The sequence below is a fragment of the Benincasa hispida genome, chromosome 7, assembly GCF_027475165.1.
Source record: "Benincasa hispida cultivar pf3 chromosome 7, pf3_genome.v1.1, whole genome shotgun sequence".
Taxonomy (NCBI): domain Eukaryota; kingdom Viridiplantae; phylum Streptophyta; class Magnoliopsida; order Cucurbitales; family Cucurbitaceae; genus Benincasa; species Benincasa hispida.
The window spans coordinates 48,148,339-48,172,444 of NC_143484.1; the positions used below are offsets into that span (position 1 = coordinate 48,148,339).

Sequence of the window (24,106 nt, forward strand, 5' to 3'; positions counted from 1 at the left end):
AAAGTAATTCAATTTGAATTAGTTTTAAAGCTACTAAAAGTATTCTTTAAAAGATAATTAATTTAGTAACCATTTTGTTTCACACTACTTCTACATCTAAATTTCTTTCTTTATTATCTATTTTACCCTAATAATTTAAAAAACCAAGCCAAATGTTGAGAACTAAAAAAAGTAGCTTTCTAAAAATTGTTTTTGTTTTTGAAATTTGACTAAGAATTCAATTATTGTACTAAATAAAGATGCAAATCATTCTACGAAATATAGATGAAATAGAATTGATTTAAAAAATAAAAATGAAAATACTAAATGATTACCAAACAGGGCATTACTATTAATATAGTTCGGTGATTGAGAAATCCAATCATAAATTCACATATATATGTATATCTTGAGAAGGAAATTGTTTAAGTGCCATTTCTCCAAACTTTTGAATGACTTTTTAAAGTGAATAAGATGAATATAAATCAATTGTTAAGATCCAACAATACCAATTATGCTACTTTTTACTTCTAAAAGTTAAATTTGCTTGTTCAAAGATATATTTTTTTAATCAGAAATTAAGGATTGGACTTTCAAATTTATGTCTATTTAATCTCTAAACTTTAAAAAATATATAATAATTCTCTAAATTAAACATTCAATTTCGTTTTAATAAGTATGAGAAGTTTAAAAATGTCTAGCATAACTCTATAATAAGTCCCTAACATATTCTATTTATTATTTTTTTTTAATAATTGATCTATTAGGTATAAAACTAAATTTCATGTCTAAATGAATTCTAAATTTTGGATTTTGTGTCGAGTAGATCAATAAATTTAAAAAGAAAATATTTTATAGGTCAAGAAACAATTAGGCACAAAATTAAGAACTAATTGACCTATTAGACACTTTTTAAAGTTCAGAGATTAAATAAACACAAATCTTAAAGTTCAAGAACTAAACTTGTAACTCAACCTATGTATTTCATGTCAATGGTAACACAACACATCTCTATAAACATAACGATGCAACACGACAAAAGAGATAACTACGCAACAAGAAGGATTTCGTATCTCCGCATGTCAATCTCATCGATCCCTTCTCTCTTCAAACCATTCGTCAAGGTTTCAATCAACAATGTTGAAAAAGAGGAGAAAATGGAAGTAAAAAAGAAAGAACAAAAATGAAAACTTGATTATAGACTATATATCAAGAAAAGGAATGGATTGCAAGAAAAGAAAATAGGTATGAAACTAGGTAGAGATAGTGATAGAAAAAGAAATAGAGAAAGAGAAAGAGAAAGAGAAAGAGAGGATAGTAAGGTAAAATTAGGAGAAGCTAAGGGAATAGGCATAAAGAAGTAGATTCAAAGGTAAAAAGAAGAAAAGGGTTAGGGTTGGAATAGTCCAAACCAAATAAAAGCAACCAAAAATTCAAATTTCAACAGCAAAATGCCAATGGGCTAAAGACCGAAATGTAATAGGGAAAATGTACTAACACTAACACTACTAACCACCTATTCTACTACAACTCTTTTAGGTCTTCTCTTGATCCATATCCCACCACTATTCTTGTTTCTTGTTTCTCTTTTCATCTAAACCAATCCTACTACAACTACATAACATGCTTTACCTTTTTTCCCCTCTATAAATTGTATCCATCAACAAAGTTCACAATGATTTGGCCTTCTTTCATAACAAATAATTTTAGTTTGATTCCTTAGAAGAATTGGCTAATTAGCTAAAAAAATTGATAGAAGAACAAATAAATCCATATGTGGAAGTAGTGTTTATAATTTTTTTTTTAATTTCAAGAATTTAAAAAATAAGATCTTGTTTTATAAAGATTATATTTTTAGTTTTATGTTTTTGAAATGTATGTGTTCTTTCACATGATTTCCTAACTACTATTTTCATTTTATTTAAAAGGTTCATCACAAATTTCAAAAACAAAAACAAAATTTTAAAAAAATTACTTAAAAATGACTTGACTTGAATTATGAAAACATATCTATGAAAACAAAGAAACTCACATGGGTGAAAGTAGTGTTAATAAATTTAAGCTTATAAATACTACTCCACCCAAAATTTCTAGTTTTTTCTTTTTAGAAAAAAAACTACTACCTACAAGTATTTACAAAATCCTAATTAACTTTTAATTTCTTTTTATAAAAAATTTAAAATCTTATTTTATTTTTAAAATATGGTTTAAAATTCAAATGTTTCTTTAGAAAAATCGGGAGAAAAAGACACAATTAAAACAAATAAATGAATAAACGTAACCTTAATCCTTTTAGTTCTAGGAAATTGAAAGCTTAAGAAAAATTTAAGGTATGCTTCAGGTTCGTATATGTGTTGAACAATTTAATAAAATTGTTTCGAAGAACTGTGTTTAAGCAAGAGTGTAGCCTTTTTACAACTTCTTGTTCACTTACAATTACTATTTAAAGTGTGATTTTCGTGGTTTTTAAGAACACTCAAAACATTATTTTAAAGTTAAGTTGATTCTAAAAGCTCAACTGAAAACATACTTGAAAAAGTTTGATATACAATCACATTTTCGTGTTAAACATGTCACATTGAAAAATCCACATATTTTTTTTCCTTCTTATTTTTCTTGAACACTTGCACCACAAAAAAAAAATAATAATAATAAAATAAATAATAATAATAATAATAATAAAAATTGACACTCACTAAAGAAATAACGTTTATGTATAGATTTTTTTTTTTCTTTCAAATAGACAAAGCCAACTTCTTGTTTTGATTTTTATTTGAACCATAATGAAATTTGTGTTCCAAAAACGACAATTAAAGTTCTCAAACAATCTGTTTCCCCGATTTGACGGGTACCAAATAATTTGAAAAAGAACACGTCAAGTTAAAACACACAACTACTTATTGGTGCTTTGGAACTATATTAGAAAACGTCAACCAATAGCTTTTATATGCCACAAATATAATATTAAATATGTTAAATAATAATTAGTACTTTGGTATTTCATGTTCTCTAAAATAATACTCTTAACATATTAGTTTTATACTTCAATTTTATTCCATTTTACTTATCCAATTTTAGTCCATATACTTCAGTAAATCCTAAATTTAGTAAGTTAATTTCCATTGAAATTAGTTAAATAACTATGATCATTGTACTTTGAGACTTGTTCAATTTTAATCTTTGTACTTTTAAATGACCAATTTTTAGTCCTATACTGAGGATAAATCTTAAATTTATCGCCTACTATAAGTTTATTATCGATTTTTTTTTTCAAAAAAGAATATATATTTATTTGCATGTTCACTATAAATTTTGAAATCATATTCACATACTATATTTTCTTACATGAAAATTATTATAACTATTTAATTAATTTTGGTAAAATTTAACTTTAAGTGACTAAATTTAAGATTTATTAAAAATAAATGGACTAAAACTGGACATTTGAAAGTAAAAGACTAAATTTGAACAAACTGTAAAACCAAAATAGTATTTTAACGAAATTATTATTTCTACATAAGAAAAAGCACAAAGTGAATGCTTTCAAAATTTATAATTAAAACGCTAATATATTTATTTATTTATTTGGGAGGGGTTAATCAAAATTAAATAAATAGCAAAACTATTTTGAAGTTTATTGAAAGTACACCAGTCAAGTTTGAACATTGTAAAGTATAGGCAATAAAATTAAATGAAATCTGCAATTTGAACCAAAATAGTATTTTAAGCATAATTATTTATATGGCAACCTTAACTATAATTTTAAAAATTTTGAAATTTTAGGAGTGAATATATGTAAAAAAAAAAAAAAAAAAAAAAAAAAAAAAAAAAAAAAAAATGAATCTGATCTTTCTAAAACTTTGAACTGTCATGAATATTTTGTCCGGTTACTAAACCAGTTAAGATTCAATCTTGACTCAACGTGTGTTAGACTTCGCAATTAAGAATCAGTCCCCTATCTTATATGCGATCATTTAAATGTCAAATGAACCTTTTTTTTTCTTTTTGGAATATCATATGGATAATATTATTCATCGCATTTTTCTTTCATTAATTTGGAATAAAGCTCGTATGATAAGACTGATTCTATCATTTAATGGGAGTGGAAGGGCTAAAATTAAGATTCTTTATATAAGAGCCAAGAGAGTGGGAGAAAAAAAAAAAAAAGTCCTTTGATGTTAGACCAAAATAAAAAATTTCAAATTTTTTAAGATGTAAATGAATACAATAGATGAGGTAAAAAACCCTAATTCAACCTTAGATTTATCATCAATAGTTTTTTTTTTTTAATTAAAATTTTTACCATCAATGTTCACTAGTTCCATTTAAAGAATTTAGAAGATATTTTGATGATATTTTGTCTCTTTGTATTTTGTCTTAATGTAATTGAGCTATTGTTCTTTTCATTATATCAATAAAAAGTTCCGTATCCATTGAAAAAAAAAAATTAGAGAAATCCCATGGAAACAAAACCTTCCCTTTTCTCTTAGTTTTTGGGCATATTGATGCCAAGGTAAACAAACAAGACAGAAAAATAATTTTATCTACTCCCTAAATCTGAAACCTAAGCAATTAAAGCTAAAGGGCAATGTTTTTTTTTCCCCCTCCCTAAAACAGAATGATACTGTAGCTAAATAGAAATTTCAGACAAACAAATACAAAAGTCCTCGAAAAAATTCCAGCTAATAATTTAGTGCTGATTGATGAGGCCAAAAAATATGCCAAGGGGGTAATTACTGGAGAAATAAGCAAAGAGCAAAAATAAAAATTTTTAAAAGTGCAATGAAAATGACATTGATTAAACGTCATTGAAGGCAGTGACTAAACTGGAAAAGTTGAAAAGAAAGCTACTGCTGGAAACTAGAAAATAGAACTGATTGTGAATGTCATAGCATGTATTGAACCTTGAACTATATGAGCATAGCCACATGCTTTCCATGTTAATATTCACATGCATTATTGACCAGCAAACAGTGTTTATGTCAAAGAAAATTCAAGATTAATGTATACATATGGTAACACATGCTCAAATTTATCTTGGAGCTAAAGTGAGAGGTACCTCTTGGATTTTGAGTTTGTTCAAACAGCTGCAACACATGAGATCCTTAGCCCGGTGAGCCAGGTCGCCTTTTGAATTCAGTAGATAGAAGCAACTATTATCAAGATAAAAACGGGAGTTAGAGTAGGAGAGTGAGCCCTCACTTTTGGAGTCAATGCATCCTTTAGCAAATGAGCACACACCATTAAGGATAGGCCTGTATACCACCAGTATACGTTGCTTCGATAAAAGCCGATCCGTCAGCTGCAAACTTATCCCATGAATCTCTAGATAATATAACAAAATCTGCAAGCTTTCCTGGGGACAGAGATCCGAGATCTTTGTCAAGAAAGGATGCATAAGCAGCGGATATTGTATACCTGCAAGGTTGATGTGCAAATGTTCTTGAATGGAAGTTGATTTCATTAAAGAGAGGAAAGAGATGCTTACATGAAACCTTGCACATTACCTACAAATGCAAAAGATTTTCCAGTATCAAGAAACTAAAAATTAGAAGGCATCCTGCATAACAATTAACATTTCTGAATTTTCAGCTATATCAAGTGAGGCAATTAGTCTAAGCTTCCCTTGAAGCGTTAACTAATGGCAGCAACTCAAATGCATGTTGGGAATTGGGATGACAACAGATAGGTTGGGATTTAGGGGACCTTGACCCCACAGGGGTTTTTAATTCCCATCCTCACCCCATATTGTGAAGAATAAAAACCGGTCTGAGATGTCACCCAAGTCCCAACAGGTATTTTCATACAGGAAAAGAAATCCCAATTTAATCTCTCTATTTTTCTTCTTTAATTTTTAAATAAAAGATAATCCAAAATTAATATATAGAAAAATATATACCCAAGGGCCAGAAATAGATAATTTTTTTTAATTATTATTATGCCTGACTTTATTTATTTAATTTTTAAAAGGAAACACTTATCTTTGATTTCATTGGTTTTGAGAGAAAAAAAAAAGTTACATATAGAGTCTAGACCTTCCGAGTTTAGAAAAGAAAACACAGCACCCAGAGTAGAGTTAATTACAAAAAGACGCTGGATGCAAGGACACAAGAGCTGAGCAATGGTACTAAGCTAGGTCATAATCATTCCTCAATCCCTTTCCTTCTCATGGCATTCCCCCGCGAGTTTCTTTCTAACAATATGGCACACATACAAACAACCAAATTCATCCAAGGATTATAACTTTCCCTTTAAATATATGGCCAAGTAATAATCAAGCCGACCATTTTCGGTTGACGAGCCCAACACCCAAGACAGTTTGAAGACTGAAATAATACATTCCACTCTTTCCTCCGCAAGAGGATTGAAAACGGGCTTTCCAGGTTTTCTTCTGAATGCAGAAAGGACTCAACCAGCAGTTTTTAGCCCCTTACTGAGGAATACTTAACAGTGTTAATAATACATAAATAATTAACACTTTTATCAATAAATTAAACAATTTTATGATCGAAAAGACTTGGGTCGGGGTCAGGTTCGGGGTGAGGAAATGCATCCCCCAACCACTGTCCATCCATATCACTGAAATAGAATTTTTAAAATTATATCCTAACCCTGTTTCCATTTCAAACAGAGATTTACCACTCCATTTGAGGTAGTAATTTGTTCATCTCTACGCTAGGTCTGGCCCCATATTTAACAAGGCTAATACTTAGGAAAACTGTGTTGCTTCTATGAGTGCCGAACAGACCCCTAAAATTAGAAACAAACAAAAGCAAACCAAACAGGTACATCTGAGAAAGTGATTTCAGAGTATTGCTTACGCCTTTATGGCTTCATCGAGTGTGAGGCACTCTGATGGCATCCATGCGTGATCCCAGGATGAAGGGATCCTTCTCATTGCAGTACTGATACCACCCAATGGATTGATATTTGCAACCTACTCACAAGAAGCAATCTTGAATATTAAACTTAATACATATAATTTAGAAGTTTTCTTTTCTCAAGTTTAATTTTTTAAAATAGCAACACACGAGATTAAGCCCATGCAGTATTTAAGTTATGAAAAAGTCACAAGCTCACCGGGCAGTCAGAACCAAATGCTAAGCATGCTTTGCAAGTTAACAGTGATCTAAATAAAAAAGATTCTTTTTCAGTCCTCTGTGCCCCAAGTTTGTTTGTTGCAGACTCTGCATCATCCAAAAGGTGTTCGGGCTGCCAAGAAACAGATTAGATCGTCAATAACTTAGATGAACCTATCAAAGGGATGCTGATCTACCAACGTGCTGTATAGTAATGTTAAAACCAAACTAAATCAAACTAAAAGGAACACTTAGTGAAATTAAAATGTTTTGGATAACTAGTAACTAACGGAAGAAGGGAAACTTAAAGAAGAGAAAAATATAAAACGGGATTTAACAATTCAAATAAATTATTAAAGATTAAGATCTCTTTGAAATTATTTTTTAAATGCTTGAAAAAAAAATTTAGCACTTAAAATACTTTTTTAAGCATTCGAAAATCGACCTTAATTGGTGTGGATTATAATTTCCACATGTAATCAAATACATGGAACAGCTCACAATACAAGCATCAGAACTTTGTTTACATCTCATAATTTCTACTTTGGTCAATTAAGATGTGGTTGCATCCTTTCCCCTTCTCTAGTCCAAGACAACGAAAAGCTCTCTATCTTTTTACCCATTAAAATTTGTCCAAACTCTGTTCATCATATGAAAAAATTAATGTGACACATGATTTTCATTAGATATGAGAATTTTGTTTTGAAAAAAAACACTTACAAGTTGGTAACATACTATGCTGAAACTAGCTACATAACCTATCAGAACTTAGCATACAATCATGAAATATTGGAAAAGTAGGACCGCGCTATGAGAGCATAACCACAGATACTCAAAGTGAAGAAGTAAAAAGACTTTTAGCCACAGCACAAGCTTTTCAACGTGAATAGTTTCTTTAAGTTTTTTTCCTTGGTTTATAATATTTGCGCCTCATGGCCCAGGTATCAATCATTAATCTGAGAATTTGAAAATGGGACAAACATGTCAACAGAGAGCCCGTATGAGAACAATAAGAGACCTGGGCTGAAGCAATAATCCCTAGTTTACCAAATCGTTGAGGAGCTCCAGGTGCCAAATGTTGAGCATGCTCAACCTATTCATGAGAAACAAAAATCACGATGAGGTATTTTTATCAAGATATTAACTAGTTTCCCTATTTCTCAGAGTCCATTACCCTAAATCTTCGATCCCTTGGCCCATTTGTGGAAATAACAGATTCATAGATATCAAGGACCATATCATTTGCTTTGTCGCCAATGGCATGAATAGCAACCTGAACCAAATTTAAGGTAAACCTATCGAATCATGATGTTACAATCATGCTTATTTAGATGAACCATAAACAATAACAGGAGAAGGGAAAAAGACCTGAAGCTTAGATATATCTGATTCCATGGTCAAGTTGAAAAGCTTCTCACGTTCTGTCATTTGCATGCCGCAGTTGTCAGGCTCATCAACATAAGGCTGCATAGTAAAACAAATAGTTACTAAACAATGTACAATTAAGAGTTTTACTAAAAAGATGGGACATGGTGAAGATACTTCTGCTTTTGAAAAGCTCAGTAGGATAATTATCATCATAAAATCGTAAGAACATGGCAAGCCCCAAAAAGAAAGTGCAAATGATCATTGACCAGATGATCTCAACTTATAGCTATAAACTTCCAATGAATGTTTCAACTTCGAACATATCAAACTCAAATGCCTGCCTAGTGATTGTGATGCAACCAAACATCAAAAGAAAAAAAAATCTAAAAGAATCCTCAAAGGAATGTTTGTTACAATTTTAAAAGTCCCTCAAACACGAACGATGTATTTCCTATCTATAAAAAAAGTAACTATCTAATCAAATAAACCAACTAACAACCAACTCAAACAAATTACAGAATAACTCTCTTGTAATATGGTACATCAATAAATAATAATATTTCCATCCCTCTTTAAAACGAAGAACTCGCCCTCGAGTTTTCCCAATTTCAAAGTCGGAAATCTTGCTTCAAAACTACTTCTTCCAAGATTAGAAAAAATACCAAAAGAAAAGATTGTTTTTGAGTGCATCAAAACTCCAACACAACATCTCATCAATCAAACTATCAAATAGTTACATGTTTGTAAGATTGATCCTTTTGGCTTTTAGGTTCTTGCAGAAACATATATCCAAACTGAAAATCTCCATCTACATCCTCAAAGTTTGTTATTTGCTGCCCAGATTTATTCAATCCATATCCCTCTTCATTATCTTGTTGTTGCTCAAACAGTAAAAATAAAGCTTTCTTTTTGTCATAATATTGTAGCTCCTTTTCGGTAGATGCATCATTTTCAACAAATAGTTTTTCCAAGCAGAACAAAACTTCATCTTCCTCATTGAAATATTCTTCAAATCCATAAAAAGATTCATCCTCTACATTCTTGAGTAGAACAAATCATGTTTAAGTAAGGTTGTTCATATACATCCTTCAAACTGTCTGATCATAATCGTCATTAAATTATTCCAAAAACCCATGAAAAAACTCTTCTTAGCTGGAAAATTTTGAATCTTGAACCACAAACCTTCCATTTCGGCATTCTGAGAGTTTATCATGACAAAAACGATTCCTGATCATTTCTGGAACGTGTTTGCACTGTTCTTGGAGCAATTTTACTGGCAATAGAGGTCGTTCTTGATGAAGATTATTGTTGCTGCATTCCCTTTGCCCTCACTTTGACCGTGAAGATTAGAAAATTTCCATGCTAGTCAATCCAGTTTGAACACTGTATCCAACGCACATTGAACTTCAATCAATTCTTTTTTTTTTTTCCTCAATTTCTCCAAGAGATGCATCAACTGACAACAAGCGTCAAGTGCTCTTAGTCAGAAAACGGATTGCAAATCTTGGTGGAGTTTTGCTTCAGATTCCCTACGGAACTAAACCACATCATATTTGAAGGTGGCTACAGCCTTTCTAGAGATTGAGCCCTCAGCCTCTAACAAAGTTTCTTTGATACCAATTTTTATGCAACCAAACATCAAAGGAGACAATACTAAGAATCCTAAAAGGAATGTTTACTATAATTTTAAACTCTCCTCAACATAAATAATGAATCTCCTATTACAGAGGATTTAAGCCAACTAATCAAACTAAGCTAACAAGCAACTAGAACAAAATTATAACATAACCCTCTCATATGCTACATCAGATGCACTCACCTCATGAAACAAAGCAGTATGTGAACCTAAAGACCCATCAGCAAAACCCTTGACACCACCCAAGTAAATCCATGGGCTCACAACTTGACCCATTTTGTGGATAAGATCCTGGAAGGAATAAATTGTTGTTAGAAGCAAGAATAAACAAGTGGAGATACTGAAGCAAGTAAAGCGACCAAAGGAGCCTGTACAGGTGAGGTTGTTGCAAAGTCATAAGTAGCATAGTCAATTGAAGCAGAGACCGGCAAAGATATAAATAATTAAATAAGCAACCATCATATTACAATATGGTGGTGGTATTTTGGAGAAATGAGAATGGAGCAATTATAAATACCAGAAACTTATCAAAAAACAGTTATTGTACATGGATATGGTGAAATCTGTTTCTTTAAATGATGAATGAATATGTTGCATGAAGAAAGAACCCAAGTAATCACTTCAGCACACAGTTTAACATTTCACTTATTATTAAACCTGTGAAATGAAAAATGAATGAATTGAATGCCGTTGGGTTATCTGAACAACTGAAAATGAACAAGTGGCCAAATAACGAATTCTGTCAAAGAAATGTTAGAACTTATTTGTGCTGGACAAATGAGCATGAAAACTAATTTAAAAGTAATTGAAGTTCACACCAATTCTAACGTGGGTAAGTTGACAAATAAAATCTTTTATTAAAGTTCCATTCAATAAGGACAGTCCATATCTATGTCGGTTTGCATGTTGATGTTTGTCTTTGTGCTTCTTATTGTAAAATTAAGCAGCACATCCTAAAAAAAGCTGAATATATGTTCCAGAGATGAATAACAAGATTTGTTCCAGAGATGAATAACAAGAGTTAGCAACGCAAACTTGGGAAATATGGCGAACATCATTTAAATAACATTCCATTAGGTGTCATACGTGTAGAGATGACCATGTTTCCATTGGAAAAAATAAGCAAACCCTGATCATCATCTTCCCTGAAGAATCTGCCCACTGATACACATCTGCCCATTTAAAATTATTGACACACCAAAAAAAAAAATGGTTTACTACATGTAAGTAGGAAACAAATAAGTGATCATATCTGCCTATTGTGATTTGTGAGTCCTGCTGTATATGTAAGCAATTGAGGAAGCAAACCAAGGCAAGTTAAAAAACAATAGTAAAGAAGAAATAAAGAGAGAGAGAGAGGCCTGAACTAATAATTAAAACAGTAGAAAAATTACCTGAAAAGTCTTCCCACGATAATTGCACTGATTCTCCAGGATAATATCTCCCAAAATCAACTATTGTTGTAACACCTCTAGCCAGAGCAAGATTACTGACCCTTAGCAATGCTTCTCTTCTTTCCTCCACCGAAACCTTCGGAATAAAAGGTAGGACCAACTTCCTTGCAGAATCAATCAGCAATCCAGTAGGATCTACAGGATACAAAAACTAAGTTATAGCTAACTTCATTTATCAAGTGACTATTAAAATCTACAAAAAGAAGAAAGCAAAAAAAGAGAAATGAAGCTGACTGGTTTTTGTTGAAAAAAGATAGAAGAAAGACACAAGATTTATGTGGAAAGCCCTAGATCAGGGAGAAAAAACCACGATAGAGACTGATTTTTTATTATTGATTTGATACACAAAGTACATGAGAATAGGCCAAATAAATAGACTAATGGGAAGCCCTAAAGTACATACAATTACTAAAATACCCCTAGGGTTACAAGCTGTTTTTTGACACTTCCCCTCAAGTTGGAACGTAAATATCAATAAGGCCCAACTTGCTGACACAATAATCAAAGCTTTGTCTCAGTAACCCTTTTGTGAGCACATCTGCAATTTGCTGATTTGAGAGAACATAAGGAATGCATATACTTCCGTTGTCAAGTCTTTCCTTGATGAAGTCCCGGTCGATCTCAACGTGTTTTGTTCTGTCATGCTAAACAGGATTATTCGCAATATTTATTGCTACCTTATTATCACAGAACAGTTTCATTGGGAGCTCATTGCCTTGATGAAGATCTGACAACACTTTCATCAACCAGATTTCTTCACATATCATTAAACTCATGGCCCGATACTCAGCTTCCGCACTACTTCTGGCCACAACTCCCTGTTTCTTGCTTTTCCAGGTCACTAGATTACCCCAGACAAATGTACAATACCCAGATGTTGATTTTCTATCAACAACAGATCCTTCCCAGTCAGAATCAGTGTAGGCTTCAATGCAACGTTTATCAAACTTCTTGAACATTAACCCCTTACCTGGTGTTCCTTTCAGATATCGTAGGATGCGTTCAACTGCTGTCATGTGTTCCTCATAAGGGACCTACATAAACTGACTAACAACACTAACTGCATATGAAATATCGGGTCTCGTGTGAGATAAGTATATCAATTTCTCAACTAACCACTGATACCTTTCTTTATTGATCGGGACACTGTTACCAGTATTGCTGAGCTTTGAATTATATTCAACTGAGGTGTCAACAGGTTTGCACCTAGTCATTCCTGTCTGCTTTAGGAGGTCAATAGTGTATTTCCGTTGGGACACTGAGATCCCATCCCTTGACCGAGCTACTTCCATTCCGAGAAAGTATCTTAACTTTTCAAGGTCTTTAATCTCAAATTCTTTGGCCATCTTTGCTTTGAGTTTCACAATTTCATCATCATCATCACCAGAGAGCACAATATTGTCAACGTACACAATGAGAACTGCAACCTTCCTTGAAGTTGACTTCTTTGTAAACAGTGTGTGATCTGAGTGTCCTTGGATATACTCTTGTCCTTTGACAAAGGTGGCAAATCTGTCAAACCAGGCCCTCGGAGACTGTTTTAACCCATATAGTGACTTTCTCAACTGGTAGACTCGCTATTTGAACTGATCTTCAAATCTAGGAGGAGGATTCATGTAGACTTCCTCCTCAAGTTCACCATTTAGAAAGACATTCTTTACATCCAGTTGATGCAGAGGCCAATCCCTGTTAACTGCAACTGACAGCAATACTCGGATAGTATTGAGTTTAGCTACGGGAGAGAATGTCTCGGAGTAATCTACACCAAAGGTTTGAGTAAACCCCTTGTCAACTAACCTGGCCTTGTATCGGTCAAGGGTTCCATCTGACTTGTACTTTATAGTGAAAACCCATTTGCACCTAACTGTCTTGTGCCCTTTGGGTAGGATCACCTGGTCCCACGTTCCGTTTTTCTCAAGAGCCCTCATTTCCATAACAGCAGCCTTCCAAACTTCAGTTTTCATTGCTTCCTGTATGCTACTCGGTATCACCCCTGTATCTAAATTGGTGGTAAAGGCCTTAAATTCAGATGATAGGTTACTGTATGAGATGATAGGTTACTGTATGTCATGTAACTATGCATAGGGTACCTTGTACATGATCGAATACCTTTCCTCAGGGCTACTGGAAGATCGAAAGAAACATCATGCTCTTCCAGACTGTCAGATTTCCCATTATGATCAATAGTCTCCTCTGCCTGGGTTTCATCTTCAAAAGTCCCCTTTACACCATCATCTCTAGTATCACTCACATTTTCTGGAGCTGTTTCCGGATCACTATTCGCCGTCTTCCCATTTGCTATAGTGGTGCTGTCAGCACCTTTTTCTCCTTTTTCCTCTCTGCATTTGTTAGTCTCAGCACAAGTATCAATCTCGTTAATTTCAGGAATACACGTACCTGATACCAGGTTTGACTCATGGACCGGAGCCGGAGATGTGACAGGTGGCGCTGTTTCCATCCTGAGATTCTTCTTATAGTATGTTATCCATGGGACTTGATTGGTAGGGAGGATAGGACCGACATGTTCGGGAATAGGAGATGACTCTAAGGGAACTGTATATGTGGACCAGTTAGCCTCTTCACTAGATGTCTCCCCATGAAGATGGCTAACAGAAAAGAAGCACTGATCCTCAAGGAAGGTGATATCCATGGAAACACAATATTTGCGAGAGGATGGGTGGTAACATTTATACCCACGCTGATGGAGCGGATACCAAACAAAGATGCATTTTTGAGCATAGGGGGTGAAATTTCGTGCGGTTTGGACCATGGGAGTGAACAAAGGCAACACAGCCAAAAACTCGAAGTGGTACATCTGAGACTAAACGAGTAGTTGGGCAGGACTCTTTCAAACAGTCTAACAGATTTTGAACGTTGAGGCCTCGGAAAGACATTCGGTTGATTAAGTGAGCGGCAGTAAGGATAGCATCCCCCCATAGGTAAGACGAGAGTGACGTGGATAGCTTTAAGAACCTGGAAACTTCCACCAAATGACGATTTTTTCTTTCGGTTACCCCATTTTGCTGGAGAGTGTACGCACACGAACTTTGGTGGATAATCTCTTTGGATGCAAGGAAGTCCTGGAAGGAAGCGTTAAAGAATTCCCGCCCATTGTCACTTCTCAAAATACCAATCCTGGCATTAAATTGGGTTTCCACAGTGGCATAGAATTGCTGGAATACAGATAACACCTCAGACTTATTAGTGAGAATACAGACCCAAGTAAGCCGAGTGTGATCATCTATGAAGGTGACAAACTAGCGTTTCCCTGTGGAAGTTGTGGTTGGTGAGGGACCCCAAACATCACTGTGAACTAAGGTGAAGGGTTTGGATGGTTTATAGGGCTGGGAATGGAAGGAGACACGACTTTGTTTGGCACGAATACAAACATCACAATTTAAAGGAGACATATTAATATTGCGAAATAAATGCGGAAACAAGTATTTCATGTATTGAAAATTTGGACGTCATAAGCAGTAATGCCATAACAGAACATCATTCTCAGAATTAGAAAAATTTAAGGAGACAAGGTTAGTCCTATAATCATTCCTAGAGGAAGCATCATCAGTCAGGAAGTAGAGTTCCATATCATGCCGGGTAGTGCCAATCGTTGTCCCCGAACTCAGATCCTGAAATAAAATAGAGTCAGGTGAAAAAACTGCCTGACAATTCAGATCTCTTGTAATATTATTGATGGATAACAAATCATATGATATTTTAGGAACATGTAAAACATCTCGCAATACCAAATCCTCAAACGGAGATAAATGTCCTTTCCCTGCAACAGGTGCAAACAACCCATTTGCAATCCTAATTCGTTCGTTACCGACACTTGGCCAATGTGAAAGAAACTGATAAGAAGTACCAGTAAGATGATCTATCGCCCCAGAGTCAACAATCCATGGTTTTTTACCGTTAATACTAATAAGACCAAAAGACTGGATAGTACCTGACTGGGCGATGACACTGACTCCAATTGTACTTAAGTCTGCTGAGGGTTGATGCTGAGGATTCTCATTCGCCGAGTCACTCACAAGGGCACGTCCAGGGGTTGATTTGTCATGTGACTGGCGACGTTTACTGTTTGGGGGCCGTCCATGTAGCTTCCAACACTGGTCCTTTGTATGCCATGGCTTTTTACAATGCTCACAGACAGGAGTGGGCCTTTTATCACTGTCGGTGCTGGAGGACTTAGTGGCAAAAGCAGCAGCATCTGTAGAGGTAATTACTGGGTTATTCATTGCACTTGATCTGTCTTCCTTCAGACGTATTTCTGAGCAAACTTCCATAAGAGAGGGAGTAGGGTGTTGCCCTAGAATCTGACTCCGAACGGCATCAAACTTCGAATTTAATCCGGCAAGGAAGTCATAAACACGGTCAACTTCTTCAATTTTTGCATACTGTGCTCCGTCATGTGCACATTTCCAGACTATCTCCCTACAAAGATCCATCTCTTGCCATAGAAGAGACATTTTATTAAAATAGGACGTTACGTCCATAGTTCCTTGCTTGCATTCATGTGCCTATTTCCATAACGTATAGAGTCAGGATGCATTCTACCTCTTTGGATAAAGTTGTTGAACAACATCCCAAACATCTTTGCCCGTTGCAGCATAGAGTAACGGTCTGCCAATCTGGGATTCCATACTATTAATCAGAACAGATCTCAATAGCGAGTCTTCCCCCTTCCAGATCCGCTCCTGAGGGTCTCTTGGTACGGGTTTAGGTATCTCTCCAATCAAGTACCCAAATTTATGACTTCCTTCCAAGGCCATTATGATGGATTGAGACCAGGAAAAGTAGTTCTGGCCATTCAGTTTCTCTCCAATAATAAATCTTGCAGAATTTTCCATGGATCTAGACAAGATATTTGTAGTGGGTAAAATAGGGAAAGAATTTACCGGGTTTTCAAAATATACTGGTATGTTGGCCAATAATTTTGGTTGAGAGTTCGTCCCAAGAACCGTTCTGAAATCTGCAATCTGCTGTTGGAGATGGACAAAACACTGTTGGAGATCATTTGTAGACCCTAGGCAAGGTTAATGTGCAGACCCGACCGTCGGCGCCATCGGAGCAGACCGCTGGACTGAAGGGTCGATCGAACCACTCGGTTAGAAGACCGGCGCATAGGGACTGACAGACTTCTCCCGGGATGACTCGACCACAGAAGGCGCCGCTGTCTGGAATTACGCCGAGTCTGCCGGCTGTTGTCCATGAAGCATCGCGACCGGCTGGATCTGCTTCGACTGGATCATAGCGTCGGCTGGATCAACTGATGGGGACGTGCGGCTGGGGTCGTCTGGCTGGAACACGCTAGGGTCGAGCGGCTGGAATCGCGGCTGTTCGACTGGGGTCGAGCGCTGATCCGACGAGATCTATTTGGCTGAGAATGGGCGGCTGGAACTAGGTCGGTTAGGGTTGAGGTCCAACATAGATTGGATGATTTTCAGCAGCATGGCTTGGAGGTATTGTTCCACAGCTTCCCGAACGGCTTTAGTGATGTCGGCGTTTATGGTCCCACTAGTTCCAATGGAGGTTGCTAATGGAGAATCTGGTCTATTCTCATCGATGATGACTAGGGTTTCATCGCCATGCTCTGATACCATGTTGAAAAAAGAGAGAAGAAAGACACAAGATTTACGTGGAAAACCCCAGATCAGGGAGAAAAAACCACGATAGAGACTGATTTTTTATTATTGATTTGATACACAAAGTACAAGAGAATAGGCCAAATAAATAGACTAGTGGGAAGCCCTAGGGTACATACAATTACTAAAATACTCTTAGGGTTACAAGCTGTTTTTCGACATTTTTTCTTACAAAAGAACGAAGAATTGAAATGAAATTTCATAGTACAATGAGGGTATACTTTTTTTTGGGACCCTTTTAAACAGAAGATGGTATAATACGCATGCTACAAAATATTTTTTTGAAAAAACGTGATTCCTTTTCTTCCTTGAATACCAAAGAGGAGCTTCAAGTCTGTTTTGCTTCATTCCCAAATCAATAAATGTATGAAAGAAAGAAATAGACCCAGCCAACTTCATATTTGATATTGGTGTGACCTTGATTGTACTATATTTTTAGATGTTGAAGTTTGCATAACCCAATGGCTTCCAAGTAGTTCATTTGACATTTTAAATCAAATAAGGTAAGACTTCAATCAAAATTCAGGCCCTTCCAGATATAATAAACCACAATGAATAGCATATGTCAAGCTAGAGTCCATATGTAATAGTCACTAATTAGATGTCCCAATCATGTTGAATATCCCAACATTACGCCCGGCCTTCTCCGTCCTTTTTCTTTTCCTTGTGTTTAAAATAGAAATTGTTTTTCAAATTATTCTTGTAATATAATAGATGCCCAGTCCTCTTATTTCTCCATAATTCTTTTCAACGTTAGCATATTTTTGCTTCCAACAATTTTTTTAAAATCCCAACCAAACTGTAAAACAGTACCTCCATCAGTAGTTTTCACTATGGTCCCGCCTTCTGGATCTTCCGTTAAATTAGAGATGCCAGCCAGCTTAAGTGTCACATTATTAGCCAAGCTCATATGACCATCAATCCTTGAGAGAAGAACCTGCACGCCAAGTTTTGAATGCAAAATAAATTACACTCGATATGTTTCATAGTAGCACCTTAAAGATAGAGATGGCTTACAGGGTTAGATGGCGTAACATCATCAATCCAAGAAGCCATTGGCAATTCACCTCCCCAAAGATCATTATTCCATCCACCACCCAGTACCCAATTTCCTTTCTTAGTGTCTGAATATTTTTATAAAGCTCAAAATTAGATGGCTCTACAAAATCATCACATACAAGCCCAAAATATTATAATCAACTATTTAGAAGTTAAAAACACAGTATATATTTGTTTTACTTTGCAGCAGAGGAAAAAAAAAAATCAAAAGAAATATGAAGTACAAGGAGGCTACCACCATCTAGGCAACTAAAGAGAGACCTGAAAAAAAATGAGCATTAAGAGACAAAGAAATTCAGCAAAGCCACACTTAAAACCCCTAAAGAGATTTGACAAAAAAAATTCTAGACAATATGAACCTTATGAGAAAATGTTGTCATTTTGAAGGTCTTTTGTTTGAGAAGATATTGATGAAAATAAACTTCATGATTGGAAGTATGCATATATTTTGAAAGGGGGCAGGCAGACACACGCTTATTCAAGCCACTCTTTCTAGCCTCCCTATTATTTGTCTTTGTTTCAAGCGCCTTCCTCAGTTATTAATTGCCTTAATAAATTGGTTTGTCACTTCTTTTGGGAAGGTTCTCATGGTGATGGAGGCTTGCATAATGTGAATTGGGTGCTTTCTTAGCGTCCTCAATTATTGGGCAGCCTTGGCATTGGAAATTTTAAACATCCAAATTCTGCTCTTCTTGCAAAATGGACTAGGCGATTTTTAACCGAGCATGATGCCTTATGGAGGAATCTCATTGTTCCTAAGTATTATTCTTCTGATTGTGTTTGGCCCACTCTTATCGCTAGTGGTTCTCCTAAAGCTCTATGGAGGTACATTTGTCATTTTATCGACTTGATTCCCAACCGAATTAGTCATCGTATTGGTGATGGTGCTTCTATGTCTTTTCGGCATGACTATTGCCTTAGTTGTGGGGTTATTGCCAATGCTTATCCGAGACTTTTTTGTATTGTAAAGAAGCCTGAGGTTACTGTTGCTAATGCTTGGATCCCTTCTACGTCTACATGGAATTTGAACTTACTAAGTTGGAGATTGTTGAATGGGCTTCATTATTCCTTTTTCTGACTTCATTATTCCTTTTTCTGACTTCTGTTCATTTGCGTTCCTCTCCTGATACTTGGTTGTGGTTGCTTGATCCTTCAATGGATTTTACTATTAAATCTCTTATGGCTAATTTGGTGGGTGACATGAATTCTATCTAAACTGATCTTATTCGGTGATTTGGACAGATAGATATCCCAAAAAAATTAAAATATTTCTTTGGAAGCTCAGCTGAGGTGCCATTAATACTGTTGACCGTTTACAGCACCGTATGGCTTATATGTCTCTTTCTCCCTCTTGGTGTCATATGTGTCACAAGCATGATGAATCGCTAGACCATCTATTTTTCCACTGTTCTTTTGCTACTAGCTTTTGGGATCTTATTTTGCCTGCTTTTGGCTGGTCTTTTACTTGTCTAATAACATTTATGATGTTTTAGCTTCATTATTTGTGGGTCATCCTTTTGATGGTACTAAGAAGACGATTTGGTTGGCCTTTCTTTGTGCGTTCTTTTGGTGGTTATGGGGGGAACGGAACAGAAGACTATTTAATAATACTTTTTCTTCTAGTGCTCGATTCTTGGAGCTTGTTCTGTCCACTGCTCTTTCTTGGTGTAAACTAAAGCACCATTTCACTCATTTCTGTTTATCCTTTTTAGTAAGTAATTGGCGATCTCTATTGTAATTTGTTTGAGGTTTCTCTCTTATACATATCAATGAATTGTTCCTTATACCAACAAAAAAAGACCTTCAAACTGCAAACTTAACCCAGCTGGTTTCCACAAACTTCCACAAAAGCTTTGAGGTTAGAAAGAATTTGAGAAGGTGAAAGGGGGATGAAACTTACTTGGATCGAATTAATCTCCTGCTCCTTATCTTTCTTTTGGAAGAGATCCACCAAATCTTCACCAAACTGGTCTTCAACAATCTAAACTGAACTAGGAATGTCTAACTCCCCATCATCACTGCTAATACTTTCGCCTGAATCATCCTTTGACTCCAGTTGATTTGTTGATTGTTTTTTAGGAGGTAGACAAGGAGTGCATTTTCTAAATTCCACAGGATAATTTGGAAGTCTTAAGACGGTTTGCTTAAAATCTTGAGAGGGTTTCACTTATTTTGAAGGATCTACCAATTTGGAAGCTAGACTAGGCACTTGAACCTTCACACAATTTATTTCTATTGCATCTTGATTAATCTTTTGAAGCTTTGAAAATATTGGGATCTTGCAATTCGAAGGTCTTTTGTTTGAGAAGATATCGATGAAGATAATTTCATGAAATATCAGAGGGCTTGGAGATTTCTCTAAAAGAGTTGTGCTGAAGAAATTTATCGCAAGCAAGAGTTCGGATTTAGTTTTATTGCAGGAGATAAAACGTGAGGAATTTGACATCAATTTCATCAAATCAATGTGAAGCTCTAGAGATATTGGCTGGACATTTGTGGAAGCTTATGGCAAGTCTGGAGGTTTGATCACTCTACGGGAATCTGATTCTGGGATGAAAGAAAGCTATCAGTTCTTGATGTCCTGCTAGGAGGGTATACTCTTTCAATAAATGTGATGACAGCTTGCAAAAGATCTCTAAGAACCACAAATGTTTACGGACCAAATGGCTACAAGGAGATGAGATTCTTTTGGCCAGAGTTATTATCGGTATTTCAATTCATTTCAGATCCTTGGTGTGTGGGAGGTGACTTTAACATCACAAGATGGGCACACAAACGTTTTCCAGAGGGGACGTACCACAGTAGGAATGAGGAAATTTAACAAAGTTCATAGATATGAAAAGCCTTGTGGAAATTCCTTTGTCTAATGGCAATTTCACATGGTTTAGAGGAGAGTTTCAAGACAATCTAGAACAATCTCGGATCACTTTCCTCTGTTGCTTGAAGCTGGTGTATATCATGGGGCCCTTCTCCTTTTCAATTTTGTAATAGTTGGTTGATACAAAAGGATTTTTGTGAACAGATCAAAGGTACAGTTGCTGATTCTAGTGTTCAAGGATGGGGTGGTTTTGTGATTGATACTAAGCTCAGAAAGATTAAAGAAATGTTGAAAGATTGGTTTGCTAATTTTGAGTCTGAAAGAAAGAAAAAAGAAAAAAGAAAAAGCTTACTGTCAGAGGTTGATTTTTTTTTATGCCAAAGCTGAGGCTGATAGCATTTCTGCCTTGGAAATTGATATTAGAGCAGCTGTTAAAGGGGAATTGTTGGATCTATACCTTGTTAATGAGAGAAATTCGATGCAGAAAAGTAAATTGATAAACTAGGGGATGAAAACTCTAGCTTCTTCCATCATTTATTGGCTGCAAAAAAGAGGAAGAATCTTAGTACTGTGTTGGTTTCCAGCAGTGGTGCTCCAATCTTTTCTTTTCCGGAAATTGAAAAGAAATTTTGGGATTCATCAGCAATTCATATAAAAAGTACCTTGATTATCGGTCGATTCCTTTAAGTCTACATTGGTCTCAAGTTTCTTCTGCCCAAAATCAAGTTCTCATCTCTCCTTTCTCCTTAGATGAAATTAAAAGAGTGATGCCAAGTATCATATCCCCCACACAAAGTGCCTTCATCGGAGTAGACAGATTTTGGATTCCGTGCTAATTGCTAATGAAGTTGTGGAAGAGTACAGAGTTAAAAAGAAGAGCTGGGTATTGAAACTTGATTGGGTGAAAGTTCCCTTTCCAAGAAGTTCTCTAATTATTCAGTTCAAGATATTTGTCTTAATTGGAATGCTTTCATTCCACCTATGTGATCATATCTTTATGACATTTACTTTTTTATAGTACTTGTCATATTTTGTTTTGGGAGGTGATGAGGGTGCTATGCGTGTGTCAACCTAGTTGAGATAGCCAGTTCCACCTACTAATCCATAGTTCTAGTTGTTATTTCATTGCTTTGTAATTCGAGCATTAGTCTCTTTTCATTTCATCAATGAAAAGTATTGTTTCTGTTTAAAAAAAAAAAAATAAGTGGAGTCTAGGAGGCTCAATAAAAAAGAATAATCCCTCCAACTCATTTATAATTGAAAATATGATCATCTAAATTTCGAAGAAACAGAAACCAAGAAAAGCATATATATGTCCTCACCTCCACAAATCCCAATTCCCACCCAGATTAAAACCTATCATAATAATTCTTCTCTTTTTTGTTTCTATTTTGCACCAATCAAATGGCTAAAACGCATGTAAAAGCATTTTTCTATTTAAAGCTACATAGAACAAACACACTAAATGCAAATCAAGATTTAAGAAGATCATTTTGATCATAATATTATCAAGAAGCAATGACAAACTTATATTCATACCAGGTTGAAAATATGAGAACACCATACGTTTGTAACGAACATCCGAAGACATTTGATGAATACGACAACATTTTTCACTGGATTCATGAACTATTTTAAAGAGGGAAAATTACTTTTAGCTGCTTCTGCAATCCTTCTCACAAACTCGTGTTTATGATTTACACCATGAAGGTTCACTTGCTTCATCTGATTCATATGAGAATAGCCGCCAATAAATAACAAAAAGTAATCACTGATCAAACTTTTGAGACATCGATAAAAGCATATGGAGATTCCACAGAACATAAAGCTGAAAACGGTGTAACAGGGGGAGCGGAATTCAAGTGGTTAGTAACGCAATCAGTTGAAATATATGAAGATTCAATAAAACCTGCAGTCCTTGATAAATTATGTGGCCATGTGAATCAATAAATCCAGGAACCACAATTTTTCCCCCGAGGTTCAACTCTCTTGTCCCTTGTCCAACCAATTCCTGTATTCACATAAATGGGGACATACTACATAAGTGGACGGAAAACATGATTCAATTTCTCAAACGGAGAGTAAGCTACATTGAGAAAGAGACGAAACTCCAGAATCATCCTCTACAAGTACAATGATTAGAAACGATATAACTTCCGGCAATGCCTTGTGTGAAACGGAGTTGAGCTTAAATCTCAAATCTCAAATCTCTCAATTCCAACTACATGACTCCAAACGCATCTGTCAAATATAACTCGCGCATTCTAGTCGTGTGAAAAAAGAAAAGAAAGAAAAAGTGCTATGGAAGAGGTTTGAAGAACCTGAATAGTGGAGTAGGTGCCGACGCGGAGAATCCTGCGGTTGAGAATGGCCATGGAATCGGCAAAAGGAAGAGAATCGTCGCTGGTGAAAATGAGTGCGTTCTTCAGTACCAAATCCGCCACCGGACACGAAGACGACGACATCGCCATTGGAGCTTGGATTCGTGCTCTAACCTGTAGGTTAATGGAGGATGGGAACAAGCTTTGAAAAATGGAGTGAAGTGGTTTGGTTGCAAAGTTAACAACCATCGCGCGCGCATCTCCTCCAGCGAAGGACTAAAAGGGTAATAAAAATTTAATACTAGTGGTTAATTTTTTTTCTCCAAATTTAAAATATGTCCGTCTATTCAAAACTAAAAATTATTTTAAACAATAAAATTGTTTGAGCTATTTACAAATAATAATAGATGGTATCAGTCTATCATCATCTATCGTATATAAATAGTAAAATTTTACTATATTTATAAATATTTTAATTTATTTTTCTATATTTGAAAATAACTCTTTTAGTCCATATGCATAGTTATAATTTGGTTTAAGAAATTTATCTTTAAATGATGTTATTCTTTGTGAAATCAACCATCTAAATATTATTTTTTTTTTGTAAAAAATTCACCGTTGGAACAAAACTTCTCATAGAATTCATTCAATTTAATCGATTTTTTTTTAAAAAAAAAAAGCTAAAGAGAAAATGCAAAAACCCAATCCTAACAAAATTTAACCGAAATTTTTGTGGAGACAACT

General features: G+C 35.2%; 1 protein-coding gene and 1 long non-coding RNA gene across 10 annotated transcripts; both read right to left on the reverse strand.

Moving 5' to 3' along the window:
- Positions 1–964: 964 nt before the first annotated feature.
- LAF3 (Amidohydrolase family) lies at positions 965–23,625 on the reverse strand. 9 transcript variants are annotated; one of them, XR_016530952.1, is made up of 16 exons: positions 23,363–23,625; positions 22,951–23,052; positions 22,694–22,766; positions 18,182–18,288; positions 17,978–18,101; positions 11,457–11,651; positions 11,149–11,234; positions 10,246–10,353; positions 8,427–8,522; positions 8,233–8,331; positions 8,077–8,151; positions 7,060–7,191; positions 6,801–6,916; positions 5,221–5,397; positions 5,039–5,132; positions 965–1,084 (listed from the first exon to the last, which is right to left on the reverse strand). XR_016530952.1 is itself a non-coding variant. In XM_039036934.2 (15 exons), the coding sequence occupies exons 1-14, from the start codon at positions 23,609–23,611 to the stop codon at positions 5,223–5,225; spliced, it is 1,737 nt and encodes a 578-aa protein (XP_038892862.2). In that variant the 5' UTR covers positions 23,612–23,624; the 3' UTR covers positions 4,854–5,132; positions 5,221–5,222. The 9 variants fall into 9 exon arrangements, 5 of the variants coding, with proteins under 5 accessions (XP_038892862.2, XP_090172063.1, XP_090172062.1 ...); XR_016530953.1 differs by lacking the exon at positions 965–1,084 and adding an exon at positions 4,441–4,715; XR_016530955.1 differs by lacking the exon at positions 965–1,084 and adding an exon at positions 5,468–5,486 and having other exon boundaries at positions 4,854–5,132; positions 5,221–5,335; positions 23,363–23,623.
- On the reverse strand, positions 21,221–21,843 carry LOC150035211 (uncharacterized). The gene is made up of 3 exons (XR_016530956.1): positions 21,704–21,843; positions 21,499–21,582; positions 21,221–21,357 (listed from the first exon to the last, which is right to left on the reverse strand). It is a non-coding gene; the product is annotated as an uncharacterized LOC150035211 (long non-coding RNA).
- Positions 23,626–24,106: the final 481 nt, after the last annotated feature.

Excerpts from the sequence above, each read along its gene's own strand:
- LAF3 (XM_039036934.2), bottom strand. The coding sequence starts at position 23,611 with ATGGTTGTTAACTTTGCAACCAAACCACTTCACTCCATTTTTCAAAGC. Across the intron at positions 18,289-22,693 it reads GATTGCAGAAGCAGCTAAAA|ACACTAAGAAAGGAAATTGG; the intron begins GTAATTTTCCCT and ends AAAAATATTCAG. Across the intron at positions 11,652-17,977 it reads AGTGAAAACTACTGATGGAG|ATCCTACTGGATTGCTGATT; the intron begins GTACTGTTTTAC and ends TGTATCCTGTAG.